The sequence below is a fragment of the Nomascus leucogenys genome, chromosome 9 (assembly GCF_006542625.1).
Source record: "Nomascus leucogenys isolate Asia chromosome 9, Asia_NLE_v1, whole genome shotgun sequence".
NCBI lineage: Eukaryota > Metazoa > Chordata > Mammalia > Primates > Hylobatidae > Nomascus > Nomascus leucogenys.
This window is the reverse complement of record NC_044389.1, coordinates 10805868-10829607: the sequence shown is the minus strand read 5'-3', so window position 1 is coordinate 10829607 and position 23740 is coordinate 10805868. Positions and strand designations below refer to the sequence as shown.

The 23740-nt window shown below is 42.5% G+C and overlaps 2 protein-coding genes across 5 annotated transcripts in view; one reads left to right on the top strand and one right to left on the bottom strand.

Moving 5' to 3' along the window:
• PAN3 (poly(A) specific ribonuclease subunit PAN3) overlaps positions 1-6511 on the top strand; it is a 158597-nt gene extending 152086 nt beyond the window's left edge. For 3 of the 4 annotated variants that reach the window (XM_030818587.1, XM_003270216.4, XM_030818588.1), the window contains one exon: positions 3592-6511. In XM_030818587.1, coding sequence (XP_030674447.1) covers positions 3592-3732 — 141 coding nt within the window. In that variant the 3' untranslated portion in view covers positions 3733-6511. The remainder of the gene's footprint in view (positions 1-3591) is intronic. The other variant, XM_030818589.1, reaches the window with a different exon arrangement.
• Positions 6512-11570: 5059 nt separating this feature from the next.
• The window catches only part of FLT1 (fms related tyrosine kinase 1), a 195722-nt gene continuing 183552 nt past the window's right edge, over positions 11571-23740 (bottom strand). Inside the window, exons 26-30 of the mRNA XM_003270218.2 lie at positions 23175-23280; positions 22788-22930; positions 20034-20118; positions 17881-17975; positions 11571-14576 (exon numbers count right to left, since the gene is read on the bottom strand). Of these exons, the coding sequence (XP_003270266.1) occupies positions 14375-14576; positions 17881-17975; positions 20034-20118; positions 22788-22930; positions 23175-23280 (631 nt within the window). The 3' untranslated portion in view covers positions 11571-14374. The remainder of the gene's footprint in view (positions 14577-17880; positions 17976-20033; positions 20119-22787; positions 22931-23174; positions 23281-23740) is intronic.

Genomic DNA, 23740 nt, shown 5'->3' with positions numbered 1-23740 from the left:
GGCCCCCCAAAGTGCTGGGATTACAGGCGTGAGCCACCTCGCCCAGCCCAACTCTAGGTTTTGTAATCAAGTAGTAAATAATAAAAGCACAATACTAGTGACATCAGTTACTAGCAGGTCCAGCTGTTATAAATGGTGAATTTGATGATTAGATGAATTAAGTAGATAAAAAATAGATCATAAATTTATTTGAGAGGTGAGGTGAGTTTTTTTCTTTTTTTTTTTTTGGAACAGGATTTTGTTCTGTCATCCAGGCTATAGTGCAGTGATGCTTATGGCTCACTGCAGCCTTGACTCCCCAGGGCTGCAGTGGTCTTCCTCCCCACCTCAGTCTCCTGAATAGCTGGGACCACAGGCACACGCCACCACACTCAGCTAATTTTTGTCCTTTTGGTAGATACAGGATTTCACCTTATTGCTCAGGCTGGTCCCAAACTCCTGAGATTAAGCAATCCACCCACCCCCAAAGTGTTGGGATAATAGCCGTGAGCCACCACGCCCAGCAGCATTATATTTTAGAAAAGGTTGGGAAAAGGCTGGGCTCAGTGGCTCACGCCTGTAATACCAGCACTTTGGGAGGCCCAGGCGGGTGGATCACGAGGTCAGGAGATCGAGACCATCCTGGCTAACACGGTGAAACCCCGTCTCTACTAAAAAATACAAAAAATTAGCCAGGCATGGTGACAGACGCCAGTAGTCCCAACTACTCAGGAGGCTGAGATAGGAGAATGGCGTGAACCCGGGAGGCGGAGTTTGCAGTGAGCCGAGATCGGGCCGCTGCACTCCAGTCTGGGCGATAGAGCGAGACTCCGTCTCGAAAAAGAAAAAAAAAAAAAAAAAAAAAGAAAAGGTTGGGAAAGACAAAATTTACAGAGAAAAGAAAGAAGACACTTCCGTTATGAATTACTTGGCATTATGAAGTTCAGAACTGGTCTCCAGGAGTGAATGTAGTCTCTGTATAGGTTTATGTATAAACCAGGAGCTGGGGTAAGCCATGGCCTGCAGGCCAAATCCGTTCTATGGCCTATTTTTTTATAGCGTGAGAGCCTCGAATAGTTTTACATTTTTAAAAAGTTGTAAAATAAACAATAAGCCAAACCTAAAACATTAACTGTCTGACCCTTTATAGAAAACATTTACTGACTCTTGGTCTAAACTTTCCTGAATTACAAGTACTAGAGGAAAAAATATCTACTGTAGCACATGATTTAGAACTATTAATGTACAGTGTGGTAACCTTTCAGGGAAAATGTTATGGTTTGTTTTTAAGCACTACTTTGCCTTCCTTTAACTTCCTTAAAACTCTGTAGGGAGTATTGTCAATAACGTACATTAAGACTGCACAGGCCGGGCGCGGTGGCTTATGCCTGTAATCCCAGCACTTTGGGAGGCCGAGGCAGGCGGATCACAAGGTCAGGAGATCGAGACCATCCTGGCTAAGACAGTGAAACCCTAAAAACTACAAAAAATTAGATGGGCGAGGTGGCGGGTGCCTGTAGTCCCAGCTACTCGGGAGGCCGAGGCAGGAGAATGGCGTGAACCCCGTGGGGCGGAGCCTGCAGTGAGCCGAGATCGCGCCACTGCACTCCAGCCTGGGCAACAGCAAGACTCTGTCTCAAAAAAAAAAAAAAAAAAAAAAAAGACTGCACAAAACTGGCCAGGCACAGTGTCTCACGCCTGTAATCCCAGCACTTTGAGAGGCCCAGGTGCATGGCTCACCTGAGGTCAGGAGTTCGAGACTAGCCTGGCCAATGTGGAGAAACCCCGTCTCTACTAAAAATACACAATTAGCCGGGCATGATGGCAGATGCCTGTAATCCCAGCTACTTGGGAGGCTGAGGCAGGAGAATCACTTGAACCCAGGAGGCAGAGGTTGCAGTGAGCCGAGATTGCGCCATTGCACTCCAGCCTGGGCAACAAGAGCAAAACTCTGTATCAAAAAAAAAGACTGCACAAGACTATATGTATCATTAAACTAATTCAGTATGAGTTATATATTTATTTTCCCTTTATTTCTGTTAGGGGAAAAACCTTTTCTTGAGAGCAATATGTAGAAAATAATTCTGTCAGATTTTAGAACATAGTATCAGAGCATCAGTAATTAAAAATACGTCGAACCAGAACAAACACCGACAAGTAGGTAATATGGAATAAGCCATGGACAGTTGCCTTAAGCAAAGATCATTTAATGAATATTAGGATAATTGAAAATTTGAAGAAAATTCTATTTCACATCATGAAAGTAGTAGTAAATAATACCCCAAATCTGAAGTGTGACAATATTCTAAGTTTGAAAAGAGTGTGCTAAATTAAAAGGGAAGGATGGCCAGATTGATTATACAAAATTAAGATTTTATATAAGCTTATTTTGGTAGAAATAATGATAATGACAGAAATTGTCTGGTAAATGATTTGAATGTTTGAGCCTTCAGTGAGTTGTAAACATATTTTAATGAGTTATGTATCAATTAATGAAATACAAAAGTACATTGAAAATAACAAAAATAAAGTGAAAACCATAACAAGACAAGTCGATAGACTAAGGATCAGTATTTATGCTTTATAAAGACCTTGCTAAAATATTACTGCCAAATTCCATTAGGGTCATGAGTAAAGATCATATACTAGCATTTACACAAGCAGAAATACCAAAAGTAAATGTATGAAAAAACTTTGATAATAGTAGTTAAAATCTAAATTTAAATAGCAAGGTGCTCATTTGCTGTGGGGTTGCTGGAAAAGTATTAAAAACTTATAAATTAGGCTGGGCACGGTGGCTCACACCTGTAATCCCAGTACTTTGGGAGGCCGAGGCGGGTGGCTCGCCTGAGGTCAGGAGTTCGAGACCAGCCTGGCCAACATAGTGAAACCCCATCTCTACTTAAAATACAAAAAATTAGCTGGGCGTGGTGGCAGGTGCCTATAATCCCAGCTACTCGGGAGGTTGAGGCAGGAGAATTGCTTGAACCTGGGAGGCAGAGGTTGCAGTGAGCCAAGATAGTGCCATTGCACTCCAGCCTGGGCAACGAGTGAAACTCCATCCCAAAAAAATAAATAAATAAAAATAAAAACTTATAAATTCGTGGTGTCTAATTGGAAATCAATTTGGTTCTATGTACTAAGCTATAAAACCACTTCTACTTTACTTTTTTTGTGTTTTTTAACTTTTTAAAAACCAATTTCTTAATACTTTACATTTTATTATTAATATTTATATTTCTAAGTATTTTTCCTAAGGAAAAAAATACTTCCTACAGAAGAAAAAAATTAAGTAGATGAGTATGTTCACTGCACTGTAATTCATTATGCCAAAAATGGAAGATATTGGGAGAAAAATTATTGAGCATCAACTGGGTAAACTATAATGCAAACAAACATTAAGCATGAAGGAATAGTTAGAAACATAGGGCAGTGTTTGTGTAAAAATGTCTGAGTTGAAAATTATGTGCATACTGATGAATGATGTAAATGTACTCATGGATATCTGAAAGGGAATGTGACAAAAAAAATTTAGATACTTTATCTTTGCTGCAAACGTAAATTCTTTTCTGCATGTTATGAATTTCATGTTTTGTGTATATATTGTTTCAGCTAGATGCTGGTGTGCCAGAAAAAATAAGCCTGATTTCCAGAGATGAGAAGAGTGTACTTGTGGTGACCTACAGTGACTTAAAGCGCTGCTTTGAAAATACTTTTCAAGAACTGATTGCAGCTGCAAATGGTCAGTTGTAGTATTTGCTAAAAAAGCACGCCAGACATGGCTAAGGACCTTAACCAATAGCAAATTGCACTACAGCTGAACTTTTCATCATCTCATTCACATTTGGGAAACGAACAGGAGATGAGCAAAGCTGCTTGCACTTCAGTCAGGTACACTGTTACTTGAAAGGAAGAATGTTTCACTTACCCAAGAGCTATGGCTGCCATTGGAGGCTATATCTGTGAAGAATTTATTTTAGATTTAGGAGCACCATCAGGTGAATGATGTTCCTACTTTTGTTTTTTCCACTTGTATATGCACTAATTTTAATTTTTTAAAGACTTTTTCTGATCTTTGAACTTTTGCCACATTGTATACTTATTAAGGGAAACTGTTTGCAAGGACATTTTTGGGAAGCAATGCTGGGCAGCGTTTTTGCCATTGAGGGTTGCAGAATTTGCTCTTTTTGGGATGGGTTGCCCTGAATAACATTATGGACCAGGTAAATAATTTCATAGAAGTTCAGTATAGTACGTAATTCTTGTAAGAGTATTGTATGCAAGCTCTCTGTATGCCACCCACTGTTAGTTCAAATTGAGATTTTTGTTTTGTTTTGTTCTTAAGAACATACCAAGAAAATACCGGTGAATTGTTGGATATGAATTCCCTGTTAGTTGATTTAAATCCTGTCTGAATAAAGATCAGATAAACAGTAACTGAAGGAGCATGTATAGCTCTTTCCTTCAAATTCAACTAGAGCCCTTTTAAAAAGACATTTGCCTGCTAGTCAGATACATTTACATTTATGCACATTTTTTAAATAGGAGAAAATTAAGAAATTGTGTTAAAGGCCTAAAGTTCAGGAGTATATTACTTTAGGTTCTTTCCAGTTTGCTTTTTTTTTTTTTTTTGGTTATGAAGTTCTGCTCTTTGAACCACAGCTTTATTATGGTCCTTTACACTGGAGACAGACACAGAGACACTGTTCAGAAGATGAACTAAACTCAGCAGTGGTCTGGTATCAAGAGCTTTCTGATGTTTTACAGCCTGAAATTGGAGGGATAACGATCTGCTGTGCCTTTGCAGTCACTGCTTAGCCCAAAGTAATAGTACTTTTGATAATAACTCACTCTGTGCGATATTCCTGAATAAGTCCATCTCAAAAGTTTGGAATTTTCCTCCTCTTAACTTTCTTAATATTTGGACATGCAGTTGTCGCCAAACTTGGGTATTCATGGAATTTCTAGTAAATGAAATACCTATACTTTGATACTGAAGACTGCCAAATACATAGGAATTTTCTTTCTTAAAAAACAGTAATGAAGACTATATCTCCTTTCCCAGCACTGAATGTTTTACTAGCACTGGGTGCTCACCATGCAACTATGAAGAAAATGTGGAAACTCAAAAGGTCAGGACAGACTTCCAAGCACTTGCAACTGATGTTACTGTCTTCAATTTTAATAATTACACATATTTGTATATTTCAGAGAAGTTTTTAATATTTCTCTGTCCACTTTTTATAAGCTTTAAAATGATTTTCTCTGCCTTGAGATTTGCATCAAGAAAAAGCACCTCTCTTCACCTGAAAGCTTTGAGGACTAGAGACACGCTTTACACGTTTTAACAAGTATATTGAGTCCACGTTTGGTAGCATCAGTTGTTGAGTTGAAAATTATTGCATTTGATCTGGATGGATTTTAAAAGAACATAATGTTCAATATTAAAAGGATAATTAACATTTGCCACCATAATGTTCTTTTTTATGTAAAAAGAAGAACTTGGAGACATTAACATGCAAAAGTCTTTTATCATTAGCTCATGTATTTGAGGAAGAGCAGCTGTCTTTTTATATGTTTTTTGACAAATCATATTGTAATTCTTTTGTACAAAAAAGAACTACTTGTATTCTAGAAGAAATATGAAATGCTTAATTTATAAGCGGGCTGGAGATTTTTTCCAATATTGTTTTCTTTGAAAATGAAAGGGGATCATCTATTTTAGTTTTGGGGTATGGGAACTTTTTGAAAATTTAATTTGTGGACCAATGTTTTGTGAAAGCTAAAGAGGACAGGGGTTAAAATAGGGCTTGAATTTCTCATTCTGTATAGACCAGCAAACTTCCCTCTGCAAGGCAAGTTTACATCACAAATCCAAGAATGTTTGCATCCTAAATGCTAGTTTGCTTCAGCCCCTAGTTAACCTCAGGACTTGGTTTGCATATAAAAGGTAGACAGCTGATATGTTTTCATGAATAAATATTGTCAGCCAGAAAAGGTTGGTGTCAGGTAATGCATATTTTTTTAAGCTTTGTTTTATATTTATTTTTCATTTAGTTTTTATTGGGAATGGTTTTCAAAGAACTCTCAGTTCTGCCTAGGTGTTTTTGGGGGAGCCCTGTTTTCCATAGTGTAATTCCATTTAAGAGGTTGTCTAAAAGTCTTTTTAATTAATAGAAAGATTTTAATATCCAAGAGTAGTCAAATTAAGGATATAAACTTTCCACACCTTCCTGTCGTGACAGATAAAAGCACAGAAAGGACAACCCTTGAAATCATGTAACGGTCATTTCAATTTTTTGTACCTGTTTTAAATCCTGTTAGTGTATTTACTTCATTGTAAATATTTTTGAGGGTACCTTTGTATTTTGCTTTTGACCTTGGTTCTGTGATTTGGATGTCAGCAACTTCCCTAAAAAGCACCAGTATGTTAAGTTCTAATGTCATGACCCAATTTGTGTTATTCATCTTTAATCCTGTTTTCAGTCTCTATGTGTACAGCAGTATTTTTAATAAAGAATTACAGAGATAAGTTTGTCCTTTTCTTGCGCGTGTTCATATAACAAGATGATGGTTATCTTATGATTGGATTTTAAGATTGGTTATTTCCTCTGATTTTGGAGGAATTTTTATATTTGGATGAATTGGCAGCAGATTTATTCATTAATTTATCAAATAGTCCTTAAGTCTTACCTACTGTGTCCTTGTATCTGTTCTAGGCACTAAGATATAGGGACTTGGTATTTACAGAATGTATAGTTATACCCAAACATCTTAATATAATACATGACTAACAATGTAGTTTAGGAGAGAAGACTACTCACGAGAAAGCATAAGGGGTCTGCCATGTGTATGTCTGGGGGTAAAGTATTCCAGGTAAGGGAGTGTTTCAGAGCCTTTGCAGAACAGCAAGGGAGCGAATGTGGCTAGAGCCAAGTTAAGTAGGAAGTGATGTCAGAAAGGTCTATAGGGAAGGGGTGTGTCCTGTGGGCCATTTTAAGTATTTTGGCTTTTACCCTCAGTAAAAGAGGAAGCTGCGCCGGGCGCAGTGCCTCACGCTTGTAATCCCAGCACTTTGGGAGGCTGAGGTGGGCGGATCACAAGGTCAGGAGATCGAGACCATCCTGGCTAACATGGTGAAACCCCATCTCTATCAAAAATAAAAAAATTAGCCAGGCGTGGTGGCGGGCGCCTGTGGTCCCAGCTACTCAGGAGGCTGAGAAAGGAGAATGGCGTGAACCCGGGAGGCGGAGCTTGCAGTGAGCCTAGATCACGCCACTGCACTCCAGCCTGAGCATCAGAGCAAGACTCCCTCTCAAAAAAAAAAAAGCTGCAGGAGGATTTTCAGCAGAAGAGTAACATGATAGGACATTTTAAAAGGATCACTCTGGCTACAACATGAACAGACTGAGGGCGGAAGTGAGCTGTTGGCGTGATGGGAAACTGACAGCATCCCAAGTGAAGGATGTTGGATTTTAAAACCCATGTCTTCTGAGTTTTGGTGGGTTTTTTTGTTTTGTTTGAGACAGAGTCTCACTCCATCACCCAGGCTGGAGTGCAGTGGTGCAATCTTGGCTCACTGCAACCTCTGCCTCCTGGGTTCAAGCGATTCTCCTGCCTCAGCCTCCCGAGTAGCTGGGATTACAGGCATCCGTCACCATACCTGGCTAATTTATATATATATATATTATATATATATATATATTTTTTTTTTTTTTTTTTTTGAGACGGAGTCTTGCTCTGTCACCCAGGGTGGAGTGCAGTGGCGCGATCTCGGCTCACTGCAAGCTCCGCCTCCCAGGTTCAAGCCATTCTCCTGCCTCAGCCTCCCAAGTAGCTGGGACTACAGGTGCCCGCCAACACGCCCGGCTAATTTTTTGTATTTTTAGTAGAGACGGGGTTTCACCGTGTTAGCCTGGATGGTCTCGATCTCCTGACCTCGTGATCCGCCCGCCTCGGCCTCCCAAAGTGCTGGGATTACAGGCTTGAGCCACCGCGCCCGGCTTAATTTTTATATTTTTTGTAGATACGGGGTTTCACCATGCTGGCCAGGCTGGTCTCAAACTCCTGACCTCAGGTGATCCGCCTGCCTCGGCCTCTGAAAGTGCTGGGATTACAGGCATGAGCCAAAGCGCCCAGCCATCTTTGAGTTTTGAAACTCACCTGCGGCTAAGCGCGGTGTCTCACACCTGTAATCCCAGCACTTTGGGAGGCCGAGGCAAGTGGATCACCTGAAGTCAGGAGTTCCAAGACCAGACTGGCGGCCAGAGCTGGTCTGACAGAGCGAGACTGTCAAAAAAAACCAGCCAGGCATGGTGTCATGCACCTGTAGCCCCAGCTACTCAGGAGGCTGAGGTGGGAGGATCGATTGAGCCCAGGAGGTCAAGGCTGCAGTGCACCGAGATCGTGCCATTGCACTCCAGCCTGAGCGACAAAGTAAGACCCTGTCCCCAAAAAAATTTTTTTTGGCTTGATGCTGATAGGATAGAGGATTCTGCTGAATTGGAAGAGGCTGTTGTAAGAACAAAGAGTCTACAGGGCAGGGAAGGATGGAGAAGCAGGAAAAGACAATTTGGGAGTTTGGTGTAAGGCCCATTAAGTTTGAGATGTTTAGTACACATTTGTTCTGATTATTTGTTTTGTAACAACTCCACCCTTAATGGCATAAAACAAGCATTTTATTACATTCAGGGATTCTGTGGGTCAGGAATCCGGGCAAGACACAGCAGGGAGGCTTGTCTCTGCGCCATTGTGATTGGGCCTCTGCTGGGGAATTCCAATGGCTAGGGGCTGGAATGACTTGAGGGCTGGGCTCAGCTGGCTGCTGCCTATGGGAGCACCTTCACATGGCCTCCATGTGGCTTAGGTTTCTCCAAGTATGGCCGCTGGGTCCCTCGCGGGAACTGTTGAAGAGTGAGTGTACCAAGACTCAGGAAGTGCATGATCTTTTCTGACCTGGCCTCCAAGCCATGCAGTGTCCCTTCTTTCACATTACGTTGATCACAAGTGAGTCCTAAAGCTAGCTCTGATTCTAGGGGAGGGGACATTGCCAAGGATCGTGTGAGATGGGAGATAATCTTGCAGCTATCTTTGAAAAATACAATAGAATATTTTTGAAAAATACAGTACAATATCTTTGAAAAATACACCTGTATTTGAAAAAAATACAGTCTGCCAGAGCATCAAGGGGAGATGTCAGGTTAGCACTTGTGTATATATGAGTTTAGAGTGTTGCAGCGGGTAGGAAGAATCTGTTCTGTCCATGAAAGTCATCATATGGGTGTCATTGAAAGCCCTGAGATTGGTTGAGATCATGAAGGAAGTTGGTATAGACTGAGAAAAGAAAGCTTCAAGGGCAAGCCCTGGGGTAACTTGAGCAATGTTCAAAAGTCAGGGAAAAGAGGTAAAACCAGCAAAAGAGACAGAGGTAGCCTGTGAGATGGGAAGAAGAAAATATCATGTCCTGGAACCAAACTGAAGTTGTTTTTGCGGATAAGTGTCAAGATGCTGAAGTGTCAAATAAGAATGGGACTGAGAGTTGGCCATTGGATTTATCAATATGGAGTCACTGGTGACCTTAGCAAAAGCAGTTTCAGTGAGTGATCGTGAAAGCTAGGTTTGAGTGGGTTTAAGAGTCAGTGGGAGGAGAGGAGTTGGAAACAAGTCATAGTAACTAATAACCAACTCGCTCATTGGATTTTGCTATAAAGGGGAATAGAGAAATTGGGTGGTAGCTGGAGGAGAAAGTACAGATGAAAATTTTGTAAGATGGGAGAAATAACATGTATGTTCCAGTGGAAAAGGGGAAAATTGATGGTGGGAGGGGTGGAGAATTGCTAAAGCAATGGCTTCAAGTCTGAGAGGGACACCGGTGTGTTTTGGGTTGGCCATCTAGAAGGGCAAGCACAGTATATGGGGACATAAGCTTGGAGGTGGGGAGATGTGACAAGTGGGGTCTTGGAGTTCTTTAATTTTCCCATTAGAAGTAAAGGGTATACTAATAGTACCTATCATGTTAGATTGCCTTGAAAATAAGTGTATTCCTTTAAAGCACTTTAAATAGTTGCTGGCACATATTGGGCACTCAAATGATAGCAATGATAGCAATTACTAGCTATCACTGCTTCCCAAATACCAATCTGTGGAACAACATGTGTTCATTAGTTTATTCTAGTACAAATGAAAATGGGAAAAAGAAGGATAATATAGGTATGTTTCAAATACAAATATATTTTAGTCTGAGATTCAGCCCTTCCACCTTTTAAAATGGGTTTTCTCCTATGAAAAGTTGTGGTACTAAATGGTAGGGGTTTTTTCTTCTTTTAGTAATATTGTATTGAAGAATTGTATACATACATTCATATATGTACACATACATTCATATATATACACACACATTCACAAGTAAGTGTGCAGCTCAGTGACTCATCATGAAGTGAGCATACCTGTGCACTACCACCCAGATCAGGAAATAGAACATTAGTAGCATCTGGTTGGATTTTGGGTTTTTTTTTTTCCCCCTCCCTTAAGTGTTCTTAGTTCACAGAATAGAAGAATGGCCATCCCTGTGTTGGGATCAAGGATTTTTTTTTTTTAATTTCCTGGCCTGTGAAACCCAAAATCTGGTAATATGTTTAACACCGAGGAGTCCAATAAACGTTACTAGGCCATACTTCTGCTGGAGGAAAAAATAAAAATAAATTCCCAAATGTACTATAAGTTTCCAGAGCCATGAGAACATTTCTAAACTATGATGCGACATTGATTCCTCAAGCATTCTTCAAGTCATCTGCCTGAATGAATGATTTTATTCTTATGTTATGAAACCCATAATACTTTTTAAAGGATTTCAGATTCTTGAAGACGAAATGCTTCTTGCCCTCTTGAGTTAACTAAAAGTTTACTGAGATTTGTCATTTATCCATTTTTATTGTCTTTGTCCCAAATAAAGTAGGCCTATTTTTTCCCCTCAAAATATCTTTCCAATCTAGTTTCCTTATGATGTTATTAGGCAGGTAATACTATGACCACTTTCTAAGACAAAGTGTTGGTCACTTATTCAATTTCTAGTACTTATGACCTGAGTTGTTTTCCTAGGACGTAATCCACAAAGCAAGATTGAAGAATACTGAGCTGGCATTTGTACTTCTACATTCTTGGGTGTCAAGCTTTTGCCTGTTATTTTGTGTGGTTTCTGCAGCATGTGCACACACCCTCTGTGATTATGCTAATTATCAGCTGAAAATTAGTGTTTGGGGACAACTGCCTCTTTTTAATTGAGGGCACTTTTCTCTGCGGCTGGCACTCACACCCAGCATATGCTTTACTTGTTTCACGATCCTGTTGATGTTAGGGTTTAGTTTTCTGGGCAATCTGCCTAGTTTGATTTTGTTTTTTACTTACTGTTTGCAATGTTCTGATTGTTTAGCACAGCCATTTTCTAGGACCGATAGAAACCTCTTGGCCTTCTCTTCAGCAGCATTTGCTTTATCTTTCTTGTGCTGTGTTTAATAAAGAACACTAGTCCTCCACCCCCAGGGACACCTGTGATCTCCTTTTTACACTTACAAGCAAATCAGGGAGAAAATATATACGTTTTTAGAGTTAATTTTATTATATGAAGATGGTATACAAAATACATTCATCATGACTAGAAATATAGGACCAAACCATGTCTGTCTTATATCTGTAGCATATATTCTTGGTTTGTATAAAAGTAACTTTAAAATTCCAGTTTCCTTAAATAGTTATGCACAAAACACACACACACACACACACGCACGCACACATACACATATAGTTACACCACTGTTGGCCAAAGATGCACTCCTCCTTTAATCAATTTAAATGAGGCTAGCGAGTATCTGTTTGATGTTTGCATTCTTATGGGCTAGGAAACAAGGCACGGGTCCCTAAAATTAACATCTAGGCGTCACTTCTTGGACTTACAAGACACAGACTTGCATACGGTTTCAGCCCCGTTCCACCCACACTGTTCCATGCACATTATCTCAGAAACTCTGAAAGGAAGTGCTCGTTCTTTGTTAGTGCCAACCATTTTTGTCATAAATGGCAAATGATTGGAATATTATCAGTTAATTCATGTTTCAATTTTCAGTGCTATTTTAATGAACAAGCATTTTGTAACTACCTCATTATTACAAGCCTCCATTTTTCTTTCTACATTAAGACTCCAGATGGAACCATTCTTTGACTGATGGATGGACTCATATGCTACAAACCTGAGTTTGAAGGAGCTGAGTAATATAATTCTAATGGTTTTGCTTTTCTCTTGGAAAGGAGTATTTATTATGGTCTCTTAATGATTAAGAATTAGATTATTGAAATCGAGACATATGAATAGCTAAGGTTTTATTTGTTATCACTATTTGCTGGGCTGTTATCTGACTTGGAAAAAAAAAGTAGAGAATTGACTGAGGTCTTCTTTTTTCTGTGTTTAACCTCCTTCCAGTTACCTGATTTATAACATTGCCAGCCGTCACAGGTGGTTTGCATATGTAAAGAAGAGGAAGAACAAAGATTTGTCCTCTCTTCTGGCTCTAGCCTGCTTTTGTTTGGATTTAGATCTTGGTGGAGAGGCCTGTCCCACTCCTCTCTTCTGGCTAGTGAGTCTTCCACAAAAGCCGCTGCCAGGAGCCAGTAGGCTCACTAGGGAATGTGCTGATGACGGTCCCATCTCTTCATACAGAGAGCCTTTAAACAAGGATGTGGCACATAAGAACAGAGGCATACATTCTTCTGTTACTTAGAGCTCAGGTTCTACAGTTAAGTTACATGGATAAAAGAAAGCATACTCTTTTCCCCAAGAAGCAGCAATCCACTGTTGCCTGTCCAGCTTCTGACTGGCTGCAGAAGGTGCAGACATCCTAAATACATAGACCCTAACTTGCATAAATAGCATCAAACAGAGCCAGCTTAGCGATCCAAGGCCCACTTGATCTTTAGACCCTGAAGAGTAGGCGCCCTTTCCTACCCTGTCTCCCTATTCCCATCATGCTCAGACCCCAGGCAAGGTTCAAAGCAGTTGAAAATGGGCTTTTCTTCTAGCGATGGCTCATTAACTAATATCCTGAGTCCCAACTGGAGAAATATCTTGCATAAATTACATACCACCTTTTTTCTCAAGAAGCTTAAAGTGCTTAATATGCGTCAGCTAATGCTCTTCCACATCCTTCCAGATTAGTGTGAGATAGTGGAATCCCCATTAAATGAAAAGGAAACGTGACTGACTTCCTGTGTTTTGGGTCCCAACTGTGTTGGTGAATTGGTTTGGTTGGTATAGAGACCGGGTTTTCCCTTGACCTTATTGACCTTTTTCCTCCATCAGCCCTAGTTTTGGTATGGAGAAAACTCTCCTCAGGACTGCATTTTCATTCTTCTCAGCTTTCTTTCACAACTAACTGTGCAAAACAGGATAATACCAAGAAATTGAGTTAAGTGTCTGGACTATATATTAATACCCAAAATAGAATGTGACATTTTAAGTGTAAGGCCATCATGCCATGGAGACAACCTAACTCTGGCTACGTTTTCAGTGCATCTTACTAGAGGAGCCAAAAGTATGGGCTCAGAGTTGAGTGCCACCCTCAGTGCTATAAATCAAAACATGCCACGAATGAGAATGGACATAGAACCACTTCCATAGGTAAAGTTCTAAAATTTGCTTTAGTTCCAAAAAAGATATTTGTCCTTTTCTTGCCTCCCAGAATCCAGAAAGCATCCCCTCATCGCTGTCCCGTCTGCTCCTGGCTGGGCCGTCAAATGTAGAAGGGTTAGAGCTGGGAAGCCACTGAAATGGCATTGCTGAGCCCCGTCCCCCTCCCTGCCCACGTCTCAAATTCTTTCTCATGCCTTCTCCCGGTTTCTCTTTTCTCCCTTGCTTTTTGCTTTTTTCCTTTACCTCCTCACGTGTCTTAGGCCTGCTAGAGGACTCCCGAGATGTTGCTCAGGCCAGCCAGTGATCCCTGGGGCTAACGGGCTTGTTGCCCTGGGTTTTGGGCTGCAGGGCTGGCCCGGTGGGCTCCATGATGCATTGAGTGATCAGTGCAGCTCCTCAATCAAACTGGTCCTGCGTGCCCTGAGGTGGCAGGGGTTGGAGCAGGGAAGTCATTGGGTTTAGAAAGGATTTCTCTAACACTGAGTAACATGAGGATTTAGCAGTAGAGTTCTTCACTTGTCACTATTTCTCTATCTGGAGTTACATTCTTGTTAGTCAAAAAAAAAAAAAAAAAGCACTATTAAAAAAATCACAAAAAGCAGCTGGCTCCCACGGAAAGGTAAAGGTGTAAACTTATATATGCATAATACTGGCAAAAGCTAGTTTCCTGGGGGTATAAATACACGTGCTTCTAGAAATAAGGCTTCGTGTCAAACTCTAGATGGGTGGGGTGGAGTACAGGACCACCGAGTTGTAGTCTGGGGGCGGGGAGCAGCACGCAATTTTCCTTTCCAGCTCAGCGTTGTCGTAGGTGAACCTGCGCTTGCCGTCGCTGATGTGCCCACAGCTGGAATGGCAGAAACTGGGCCTGCTGACATCAGATAGCCCCGACTCCTTACTTTTACTGGTTACTCTCAAGCTAAAGAAAGAAAGGAAAGAAATCAAATATTCAAAATTGGTTTTTAGAAAACAAAGACACTAAAATCCACTCTTTCTGAGTGGGTCATTTGTTCATACCTGTCCTAGAGTTCATGATTTTTGAACCCCTCCTCAATTGCTGTCAGATTTCCTCTGTTCTAAATCTGCACACGGCCTCCCTCTTAACAGCTTGGTGTCATTGGGCAGAAAGACAGTGGCTGGGGGAGGGTATGAAATGTATAAGATAACGCAAATCCATAATCCAGGTGGAAAGTAACTCCAAGACTTGGGTGCAGCCCTCTCCTATTCTTGGGTCAAACAGCTTCTGTGGTAGGCTGAGAAATGCCTCCTGCCCTCCAAAATATTCAAATTTTTCATATTTTATATCCCTTCTGGCCTCCAGAACTGCAAGAGAATACATTTCTCTTGTAAGTTTCCAAGTTAGTGGCAATTTATTACAACAGTCTCAAAAAACAATAGAGCTTCACACACACAAGTGAGTGCCTCTCTCCCTAGCGTGCCTGTGTTCTAGAAGAGGAAATGTTTTTAGTTATGGTGCTGCTTATCACCAGCAAGGCTCAAGGGTGGAGAAACTTGCTTCTGGGTCCTCTATGTTACATCCAGACCAGGACGGACACCTGAGGAAGAAGGGCTGCTCTTGCCCTTTAATATTCATTCAAATTTTTTATTTTCAAAGGATCTGGGATGAGGCAGGGAACCTGTGAAGCTTGTTTTAGACTGGTCTGGACTAACATGTCCACGTTCTATATTTTCAGTCTCAGAGTAGGGGATATAATTTATGGTCTTCTTTAACAAATATCTAGATAAAATTAGTCACCACCTATTTTCTGAAGTGTTCCAAAGTAGGAAACAAAAGAGCAAGTATCCTACCTTCCCCTTTGATGCATTCATTCCTCATTGGTGCCTCTGATCTGCTGTAACTCAATTCTAATACCATTGTGCTCATGTGAAAAGGAAACACACACGCAGATGTTTGCCTGGAAATGCCCCTGTCTTTCCCATTTACTTGTGGTTGATGAACTGTGCTAACTACATCACTTGGACGCAGTTGTTACCATCCTTTGATTTAGATCAGGGTTCAAAAACTATAACCCATATCTGCCCACCTGTCTGGTGTTTTTTTTTTTAATGAGAGCTTTATGGAGATATAATTTACATACTGCATAATTCACCTATTTAAAATGTGTAAGCCAGTGGTTTTTTGTATAGACACAAATTGTGCAACCATCACCATAATCAACTTTAGAGCGTTGTCATCATCCCCCAAAATGCATACGCATTAGCAGTCTTTCTTCCTCACACCCTCCAGCCCCAGCCTGAGGAAACGACTGGTCTGCTTTCTGTCTTTAGATTTACCAATTCTGGGCATTTCATATAAAAGGAATCATACAATAGGAGATATTTTATGACAGGCTTCTTTTACTTAGCATAATATTTTCAAGGTTCATCCATGTTGTAGCATGCCTGTATACTTCATACTTTTTATTGACTATTATATTGTGTGGATATACCATATTTTATTCATTGAGTCATCAACTGATGGATATTTAGGTTGTTTCTACTTTTGGCTATTATGAATAATGCTGCTATGAACATCTGTATGCAAGTTTTGCTGCAGACATCAGTTTTCATTTCTCTTGAGTATATACCTAGGAGTTGAATTGCTGAGTCTCGGGATAATTCTTTAACGTTTTGGGCAACAGCTAAACTGTTTTCCAAAGTGACTGCGCCATTTTACATTTCCACCAGCAGTGTATGAGAGTTCCAATTTCTCCATATCCTCACCACACTGACTTCATCTAGCTATCCTCATGGGTGTGAAGTGGTATCTCATGGTAATTTCTTTCCCTTTTTTCTCCCTCTGTCACCCACGCTAGAGTGTAGTGGTACAATTGTGGCTCACTGCAGCCTCAACCTCCCAAGCTCAAGTGATCCTCCCACCCCCACCTGCCAAGTAGCTGGGACTACAGGCACATGCCAGCATGTCCGGCTAATTTCTGTAGTTTTAGTAGAGACAGGATTTTGCCATGTTGCTCCTGGGCTCAAGTGATCCACCCACCTCGGCCTCCCAAAGTGCTGAGACTACTGCATGAGCCGCCACGCCCAGCCCCTCATGGTAGTCTTGATTTGTATTTCCCTGATGACTGATGATGTTGAGCATCTTTTCATGTACTCACTGGCCATGCCCACCTGTTTCTGTAAATACAGTGTGTGGGAACAGAGCCGTGCCTACTTGATGATGTATTGTCTATGGTTGCTTTTTATACTATAATGCAAGCTTGCCCAACTTGTGGCCCGCGGGCTACATGAATCCCAGGATGGCTTTGAATGCAGTCCAACACAAACTCGTAAACTTTCTTAAAACATTATGAGATTTTTTTGCAACTTTTTTAGCTTACTGGCTATCGTCAGTGTCAGTGTATTTTATGTGTGACCCAAGATAATTCTTCTTCCATTGTGGCCCAGGGAAGTCAAAATATTGGACACCCCTGCTAATGGCAGTAGGGAGCATTTGCTGACTATCCAGCCCTTTAAAAAAATGGCTGCCCACCCTGGATTTAGGTGAAAGAGGAGCAGGTTCTGCCTTTGGGTGAGACAGGGACAGGCATTTGAATGAGGAAAGGAAGGAACATCTGACAGGCGCAGTTTTTCCCAGTCCAGCACCGTTGCGAGGTAGAGACCAGCGCGGAGAAGCTGCAGTGGCATTCGGTGGTGCATAAGGCAAGGACTCCACAGTGGTGGCCACGGCATGGAGGGAGGAGCTGGTGGACTGGTCAAGCCAGGGCTTTGTGGAGAAATTGTCAAGTGAGAAAAGGGTGCCAGGATGAAATGAGAAAGTCGTTCATCTGTAGGGGCTGAGCTCTCAGGGTGCAGCAGGTCTTAGCCCTGGAAAACAGTGCTGTGACTCCTCGTGTATGAACCTGCTGGCATAGGGAGTAACAGCGGGGGCATCCTCTCCCACCGCTGGGAGCGTGTCTCCGTCTGCCCCATGCACAGGTGGGCACATCAGGCTTCTTTCACCTGAGGCACTGTGCTTCCCACGTCTGGACTGCCTGTCTTTGCAAGATTTTCTGCATGTTTTCCCCAGAGCTTGGTGCTCATATGTCCCATTTGGTGTTCCCCTTTTTTTGCCTTCTGGGGGAAAATGGTTTTCTACAACGCCCGGACACTATAGTTCGGGAGGGCAAGTAGTCCTCAAACATCCCTCATTATACCACCTACCCCCGGCATCTCCCCTCGTACCCCTCCATCAACTGATCACAGAAAAGATACCCAATCCTTACTCAATCTTGAGCGAGGCCTTGGGTTTGCTGTCAGTCCAGGTGAAGCGCTTCAGCATGGGAGAGGCCAACAGAGTGCTGCTGTCCCCCTGGTAGTCCTGGGGGGAGAAGGAGAAAGGTTATACTCTTGCCTGGCCCAGTGGGGGTCCATGCTGAGCCTGAGGGATGATCCTGGGATGCATCTGTTGATCCAGGCTCTGCCTCACCCTCCACAATCCCAGCCTATTGAGACAAAGCATTTTCTCTAAGTTGGCCACTACAAACTTGACCCGCTGCAAATCATGTCTGATCCCCAGTGACTTTGAGGCCCTTCCTGAACGTGAAGTAAATACATTTAAGCAAAAAGGAAAATGGCAAGTAACAGGTTAGCATTTTCCATAGTAAACTTTGATGCAATTTATTGCATAAAGATACTAAAACTAATCTGGCAGATCACGATTGACTGTGAGTATGCTATGGTAGCGGTGGCCATCACAGACACAAATTCTAAGAAATCGTAAAGACATGGTTCGATTTTTTTTCTTGAACTCAATGGAATTCTCAGCGCCCCCGCCCTTGGTCATGGTCTCCAGCAATTAGACTTCCTTGTTGGTTTCTTTTGGCAGTGAGTTGCCTGCAGACTCTTCACTACTTTGTTAATACGGCATGTTCCAGTAAGTGGATCCCACGCTTTGTTCCTGCCACCCTTTAAGGCTGTTACAGGGCAGTGTTGGTGTCCTTAATTATGAGTAAACACCTAAGCAAACAAAGAAGCTGTCATCATTCACCACTGATTTAGGGTGGGGAGGGTGAAGGTTGAGAATTCTTTCACGTTTTGCTCAGTATTTTTCCCTTGGCCTTGAAAAAAAAGTACCAAGCAGTCAAACAAGATATCCATATACTTCACCTTTATATTCTTCAGCTTATTTTTGATGCTTAAAATATTTAAAATAATATTTCCCTTTATCTGGTGTGTCTGACAAGGTTGTGGTTTTTTTTTTTTTTTAAGGGTGACTGTGCTTGCCTCAAGGCCACACTGATTGTAGTGATCACCTTCACACTGTCGTTGGCCTTCCAGGCCTTTTATGGGACATGGTCATTACCAGCGCTTCTTTTTTTTTTGAGATGGAGTCTCGCTCCGTCGCCCAGGCTGGAGTGCAGTGGCACGATCTTGGCTCACTGCAACCTCCACCTCCCGGGTTCACACCATTCTCCTGCCTCAGGCTTCCTAGTAGCTGGGACTACAGGCGCCCACCACCACGCCCAGCTCATTTTTTTGTGTTTTTCGTAGAGACGGGGTTTCACCGTGTTAGCCAGGATGGTCTCGATCTCCTGACCTCGTGATCCGCCTGCCTCGGCTTCCCAAAGTGCTGGTATTACAGGCTTGAGCCACCGCGCCCAGTCTCACCAGCACTTCTTAAACATTAATGTGCGCAGGAATCCCCTAGGGATCTTGCCAAGGCACAGCCTGACTCAGTGGGTGTGGGCAGGTCCTGAGAGCTGGCATTTCTAGCCGGTTCCTAGGTCATAGGAATCTGCCTATTTGGAGATCACACTTTGAGTCCCAGAGTCTGCAACATCAGAACTGCAGTATCGCTCCTGCCCATCCTCCTCTCCTCCCCTTAGCCCCTCAACCCCACATCACAGGGCTTTAGAGAGAAGAGCTGGGAGGCCTTTTGTTTGCCAGGCTATACTGGTTAGCTTCTCCCAGTGTGGCTGGGCAGGAACACGGCTGTTCAATCTGTAGAGCCTCAGGGGAAAGGAGCAAAAGGCTTAGGTGGACCCCTCCCAGCCTGAAGGCTGCTTGCAGGAGAGCGCTCTCTGTTACATCACAAAGCCCACCACCCACACAGCTGGGAGTTTCTCTGTTACTCTGAAAGCAAAGCTGCGTCACTGACAGCTAAGCAGCTTAGAAACACACAATGGAGTTTCCTAAGGGTCTAAATTCCTACTACGCAGGGACTTGGGTCCTGGAGTGAGTTCACGGAACTCGACTTTCAAATTAGTTCTGCACAGCTAGGTCTAGTTGTCAGTCCTCCCGACACTGTCATTTCAGCCACTCCTGAATCCAGACCCTTGCTGACCAAGAGCTACTACATTACTGGCGTTGGTGTTTGGAAGGGATCCGAAGAACGGTTCTGTCAGGGTGCACTGGGTACCTTAACTTCATGACTTACATCAAACATGGAGGTGGCATTTGGTAAAAGTTCTTCAAAGGTTTTGATTCTTTCCAGGCTCATGAACTTGAAAGCATTTACATATCTAATGAAGAAACAGAAAGAATTATCAAGACAGGAAAAGGCATCCAGCTCTAATGAGTCAGGAGACCACAGGCACCATATCCCAGCTAAGATGAACCAACACACCAACAGGAATCACCTAACCCGAGGCCCCAGTCTCCCCGCCGTGACCCCTGGGAATCCTGACAGCATTGCCACTGCCTCCCATGGTTGTCAATTCACATTCTGTCGTGTTGAGGAAACTCCCAGAGGGACCTACTCTGGTCCGTTGTGAAATCAGAGAATGCCAGACCTAGGAGAGACTGGAGGCATCGTTTCGTCTGAGCGCCCAATGGCACAGGAGAGAAATGATGTGCAGGGAAGTGATATGACTTTATCAGGTGCTCCGAAAAGGATGTGAGGCGGCAAAATGACCTGGCATGGCTACACGGCTAAATATTATTTAATGGCATAATCGAGTGCTAGCGCCAGGCTTGTATTTTTTTTTTTTTTAATTGTGATTACAGATTGGGAGAATTGGGTAGTGTTGTATGATGTCTCTATAACTACCTACTGACTTTGTTGATGATCTATTAGGAAAGACTATTGGAGACATCCACTCTGTGGTTACTCACAAGGCAAGTTCACCTACTGACTGAATTTCTCAGTCCCATACTGTGTCACTCTCTGCCAGTCCCAGTGTCTTGGGCAAGCTACCCACTGGCTTAAGGCTAAGCAGCCTTAGAAGGGTCCACATATAACTTTGCCATGCCACCCACTCCTCCCCTCCCTCTCTCTAACCCAGCCAGACCTTGCCAATTTATTTAATCCGAACTAGTTTTCCAAACTTTACAAAATGATGACACATCTGCTTCAGCCTCTTGGGCTGGTTGTGAGGCCTGAACAGTGAGGCTGACCTGTAATCCATCACCACGAGTCTGGATTTGCCCACTGGGTTTCTTTGAGGCCTGTCACAAGTGGGTAGCAGTATTTTCTTTTTTCCCTTTTTGTTTTTTTTTTTTGGAGACAGAGTCTCGCTCTGTCACCCAGGCTGGAGTGCAGTGGCACGATCTCGGCTCACTGAAACCTCCGCCTCCCTGGTTCAAGTGATTCTCCCACCTCAGCCTCCCGAGTAGCTGGGACTACAAGTGCGTGCCACCACATCCAGCTAATTTTCATATTTTTAGTAGAGACGGGATTTCACCATGTTGGCCAGACTGGTCTTGAACTCCTGACCTCAGGTGATCCACCCGTCTCAGCCTCCCAAAGTGCTGGGATTACAGGCGTGAGCCACTGTGCCCGGCTGCAAGCGGTATTTTCTGATTGCTGCAGCTCCTTCCCATGTCTTCCCTGGTGGCTGAACTGAGGTCAGAGCCAGAGAGCTGTGCCTGCTGCAAAGAGAGATGCTAGAGGCCCATAGTACAGTCTGGAGGCCCTAAAAGGAGTCCTGACTGCATCGGGTACAGGGAGGGAGGGTCAGAACTCCTGGGTTAGAAAATTATTCTGCCACTTTCTAGCCACAATTTCGGCAAGACTTCCTTTTGGGAGCCTTAAGGTCCCCATTTGTGTAAATGGGAATGATATGTTCTTCCCAAGACTGCTGTGAGCGTAAAAGGAGTTGATATATGGAAAAAGCCTAGCACCTTGCCAGACCCAGCACGCGTCTGTGTAACCATCAGCCCTGCCCAGGTTTCATGCATGCCTAACTATCAGTCCTGAAGTGCAGGCCCCGGGCCAGCAATGGCCACAGTACGTATTCGTTCCCTTGCCTTGTCCTTTCTCCAATTGCCTCTGCAGTAATACGGGATAGATTCGTTGGTTAGGTCAAAACAAAGCAAAACAAATGAAAACACAGCTCGCTTTCTTTGTTTAGTTTTATCTAAGGTTTCACCAAAAAATTCAATGTAATGGGGAAAAGAAAAGATGGGGGAAGGTTCTAGAATAAGATAGACAAGAAACTTAAGAAAATGTAATCTGTTATTCTTAATTGGATCTTGCTTTTAAAAAAAAAAACATGTAAAGACACTTGGGTGGAATTATGGAAATTTGACTATTAGATGGCATTAAGGAATTTATTTGGTGTGATAATTTTGGTGTGGTTTACACAGGAGAATGTCCTTTTTTGAGTGCAGTCACATAATCATAGCTCACTGCAGCCTCTATCTCCTGGGCTCAAGTGATCCTCCAACCTCAGCCTCCTGATAGCTGGGACTACAGGTGCCCACCACCACACCCGGCTAATTTTTTAATTTTTAGTAAGACGAGGTCTCTCTATGTTGCCGAGGCAGATTTTGAACTCCTAGGCTCAAGCGATCCTCCCACCTCAGTCTCCCAAAGTGCTGCGATTACAGGCACGAACCACTGTGCCCAGCAACAATAGCCTTCTTCCAAAATGTATACTAAAGTATTTAGGAGTAAAGTGCTATTATACCTCCTTTTAAATGGTTCAGCAAAAAGAAAAATCCGTAATAAACACAATCATACAGAGTATAACAGACAAAATAGGGCAAAATGTTAACAACAGTTGAATTTAGGGGATGGGCATATGGGTGGTGATCACTACATAATTTTTCTTTCTTTCTTTCTTTCTTTCTTTCTTTCTTTCTTTCTTTCTCTTTCATCTTTCTTTCTTTTATTTCTTTATTTCTCTTTCATCTTTCTTTTTTTTTGTTGGAATATTCTGTGATATAAAGTTTGAGAAAGAAATCTTACCTGACATCATCGGAGCTTCCTGAATTAAACTTCGGAGCTGAAATACCTTCCTTGAAGAAGTCCTCAGAGAAGGCAGGAGTTGAGTATGTAAACCCACTATTTCCTGTCAGTATGGCATTGATTGGGATGTAGTCTTTACCATCCTAAAATACCAAAGATAGAGCTATCATTGCACCAATTCTGACTTCAACAATTTCTACGAACCATTATGTCAACTTTGATTATGTCATTTGCACAATCTTGGTTGTGTTTTGAGAAGATAATTTTGTACACACACACACACACACACACTTCTCATCTCAGCTATTCTATTAATAGCTCTTAAAAAACAAAATGCCCCCCGATGTACATTCAAAGGCATTTTGATGTAGATGAATTTAGTTTTACCTGTTGTACATTTGCTTGAAGCAAATCGCCTAGTTTTTCCACGAGTTCTGCAAATCTTGGCCTTTCTTTTGGGTCTCTGTGCCAGCAATCCAGCATGATCTGATAGCTGGTGGGGAAAACAGCAACAGAAATAGTTGGAGAGCAGTGATCTTCCTATGCATTGCCTTACGTACTACAAAGGGAGGGCTGTCATCATCTGCATAAAGACCAAGCTTTCTTTTTTTATTTTTTATTTTTTTTTTATTTTTATTTTTTGAGATGGAGTCTCGCTCTGTCGCCCAGGCTGGAGTGCAGTGGCGCAATCTTGGCTGACTGCAAGCTCCACCTACCGGGTTCACGCCATTCTCCTGCCTCAGCCTCTCTGAGTAGCTGCGACTACAGGCGCCCGCCACCACGCCCAGCTAATTTTTTTGTATTTTCAGTAGAGACGGGGTTTCACCGTGGTCTCGATCTCCTGACCTCGTGATCCGCCTGCCTCGGCCTCCCAAAGTGCTGGGATTACAAGCGTGAGCCACCGTGCCTGGCCAAGACCAAGCTTTCTGTACTATGTGACCCTGCTTCATTTT